This window comes from Etheostoma cragini, chromosome 5 (genome assembly GCF_013103735.1).
Source record: "Etheostoma cragini isolate CJK2018 chromosome 5, CSU_Ecrag_1.0, whole genome shotgun sequence".
NCBI classification, from domain to species: Eukaryota; Metazoa; Chordata; class Actinopteri; order Perciformes; family Percidae; genus Etheostoma; species Etheostoma cragini.
In genome coordinates, this window is record NC_048411.1 from 30,467,112 (window position 1) to 30,469,868 (window position 2,757).

The window sequence follows — 2,757 nt, forward strand, 5'->3', positions numbered from 1 at the left end:
TTCTGCTGGTCTCAGGCTGCCTCTGCTGGTCTCAGGCTGATTCTGCTGGTCTCAGGCTGCCTCTGCTGGTCTCAGGTGGATTCTGTTGGTCTCAGGCTGATTTTGCTGGTCTCAGGCTGCCTCTGCTGGTCTCAGGCTGATTCTGCTGGTCTCAGGCTGATTCTGCTGGTCTCAGGCTGATCCTGCTGGTCTCATGCTACCTCTGCTGGTCTCAGGCGGATTCTGCTGGTCTCAGGCTGATTCTGCTGGTCTCAGGCTGCCTCTGCTGGTCTCAGGCTGATTCTGCTGGTCTAAGGCTGCCTCTGCTGGTCTCAGGCTGATTCTGCTGGTCTCAGGCTGATTCTGCTGATAGGACTGTTGGCGGATTGCTGCAGTGGTAGTTTCTTTGGGCCTGACCCCCCTCCAGATGAAAGGGAAACAATCCCAAATGTGTTGCTTCTGCAGTGACCCGACTCTGGTGGGGTTCAGCTAAAAATCAGCCACATTCTCCAGATTGCAGTCTCAAGTTTCTCTGTCACTAGTCTCGCATCGCCAGACCTTCCTCCACAGAGCTGCAGGGGAAGGTCTGGCTAGTCCACACAGCATCCCCAGGATGGGAGAAGAACATGCTCTGTTGTTAGTGGAACTTCTTTAAAACGGTTCTGCTGCAAAACTGCCTCAGGAAGGAACTGGTTTCTGTGGAATACGTGTACTATCATAAGTAGGTTTAGTTGTCAAAATAAAACTTCGATTGGACAGATAGTCTAGCTAGCTGTCTGGATTTACCCTGCAGAGATCTGAGGACCAGGTAACCATAGTCCTCAGATTGGACAGATAGTCTAGCTAGCTGTCTGGTTTTACCCTGCAGAGACCTGAGGACCAGGTAACCATAGTCCTCAGTTGGACAGATAGTCTAGCTAGCTGTCTGGATTTACCCTGCAGAGACCTGAGGACCAGGTAACCATAGTCCTCAGAAATCAGCCGCAGGTTAGAGCGCCAACACAGAGACAGAGGACGGGGACGGACATCTGAAAAGGCGATGAAAGGCGGTGAAAAGGCGACAAAATGGCTACAAAAAGGGCGGCAAAAAGGCAACGGAAAGGTTACCAAAGGGGGATAAAAATCAGCCGCATCATCGAAAAAACAACAAAATTAAAATTCAGCATTTGTAATTGCAAATCAAGAAATTTCATTTTTTTTTTTTTTTTCTAAGAATTCAAAATAAATAAATAATCCAGATAATTTCCAAGTAACATACTAATACTACTAAAATTAAATATTCAGTGGCTGTTAAATTTAAAAAAATGTTTTATTTGCTTCCATACTGGGCTTTTAACTGAGTTTTTTTTTATTATTATTTTTTGGGCATTTTTGGGGCATTTTCAACCTTAATTTTTACAGGACAGCTGAAGAAATGACAGGGGAAAGAGGGGGGTGGGGGGGGGGGAATGAGATGCAGCTAAGGGCCGCAGGTCGAGGAGTAAGTCCCAGTAAATGGGCGCCCGCTCTACCAGCTGAGCTACCCGGGCGCCCTTTAATCTGACGAGTTAACTGATTATCGGTGTCACACTGAATCTGAACTGCGTGCAGAGCTTGATACCAACGTACCTGCAGACCGCTCTCACTCAGGTAAACATGACTATTGATTCATGTTCTCCTTATCGCAGATTTGAACGTGAGCGCCTCTCAGAGAGAGCGTGAGCGGTAGAAACAGCTGATTACAATCAGGACACGTGCGTGTGCGTGTCCCGGTGAACGCCGGGATCACAGCGACGGCGTCCGACTAAATCTGGGTTTAAATGCACAGAGAATGAGGAACATGAGGTCAAGCGCTCTCTCGTACGGATGTTTTATGAATCTCAATTCGAGCCTACACAAATTAGGTTTGAAGTGGGTTGGGGGTCGTTACCAAGGTCATCTGGAGCAGTCCATGAATAACCATCTGACGTTTTACAACAGCGTCCTTTCCCTCCACCGGTTCACCCTGAGGGCTACAAGCTGACGTAGGGGGATCAAAACAACTTAAAGGGCAAACCTAACCTCAACATGAAGCCTACTTTCCCATGTTTTTGTGTCTAAGTGACTGACAGGATCCTTGAAACTGGTCCAGTATTAAGGAAGCTGCAAAGGATCCCTGTAGGGCGAATGTGCATCGTTAGTTAGTTAAGATCCATCCACTTTAAAGTTCTGTTGGTGTCGCTGACAGACTCAGATTATTCTAAGTGTCTCTACAGACATAGAGCTTTTTTTTTAAAGAGTAGGATCATTTTTGTTTTCCCAGCTCCGAAATCGCCATCGCCAAACTCCCCAGAATCCCTGATTTCATCAATGTCGAAAAACACACAGATATTCAAAGTCGACAGAAATAAAAAAAACTATCAAAAGTCGTCTAGTTTTGTATTTCCACTGTTCCAACCAACCCCATTCCAGCAAATCTCTCTCACTCTTGATTTCCACCAAGTCCGGAACGGCTGTGGACTGACAGTTGAAGTCTCGAGGACCCACGAGATCTCGCGAGATCTCGTAGAATAGAACCACAAAACCACCACCGGTTAGTTTCCATCCAGAGGAGTAGAGGGGGGAACAACTCGGTGGTGTGTTTTCCAGGTGTACTGCAGGGACACATGATCCGCCGTGAGCACGCTGTATTTTATATTGAAAATGAACCAGATGTTTTATTTTGTCTTTTAATATTTTAACCCTGAGCTTGTTGTTGTGTGTCTGTTGTAACCCTGTGCTTGTTGTTGTGTGTCTCTTGTAACCCTGAGCTTGTTGTTG

The 2,757-nt window shown here is 46.5% G+C and overlaps 1 protein-coding gene across 1 annotated transcript in view; it reads right to left on the bottom strand.

The window, feature by feature from the left end:
• LOC117945069 (tetratricopeptide repeat protein 28-like) overlaps positions 1-2,757 on the bottom strand; it is a 210,715-nt gene that overhangs the window by 23,018 nt on the left and 184,940 nt on the right. Inside the window, exon 17 of the mRNA XM_034872322.1 lies at positions 1,889-1,970. Within this exon, the coding sequence (XP_034728213.1) occupies positions 1,889-1,970 (82 nt within the window). The remainder of the gene's footprint in view (positions 1-1,888; positions 1,971-2,757) is intronic.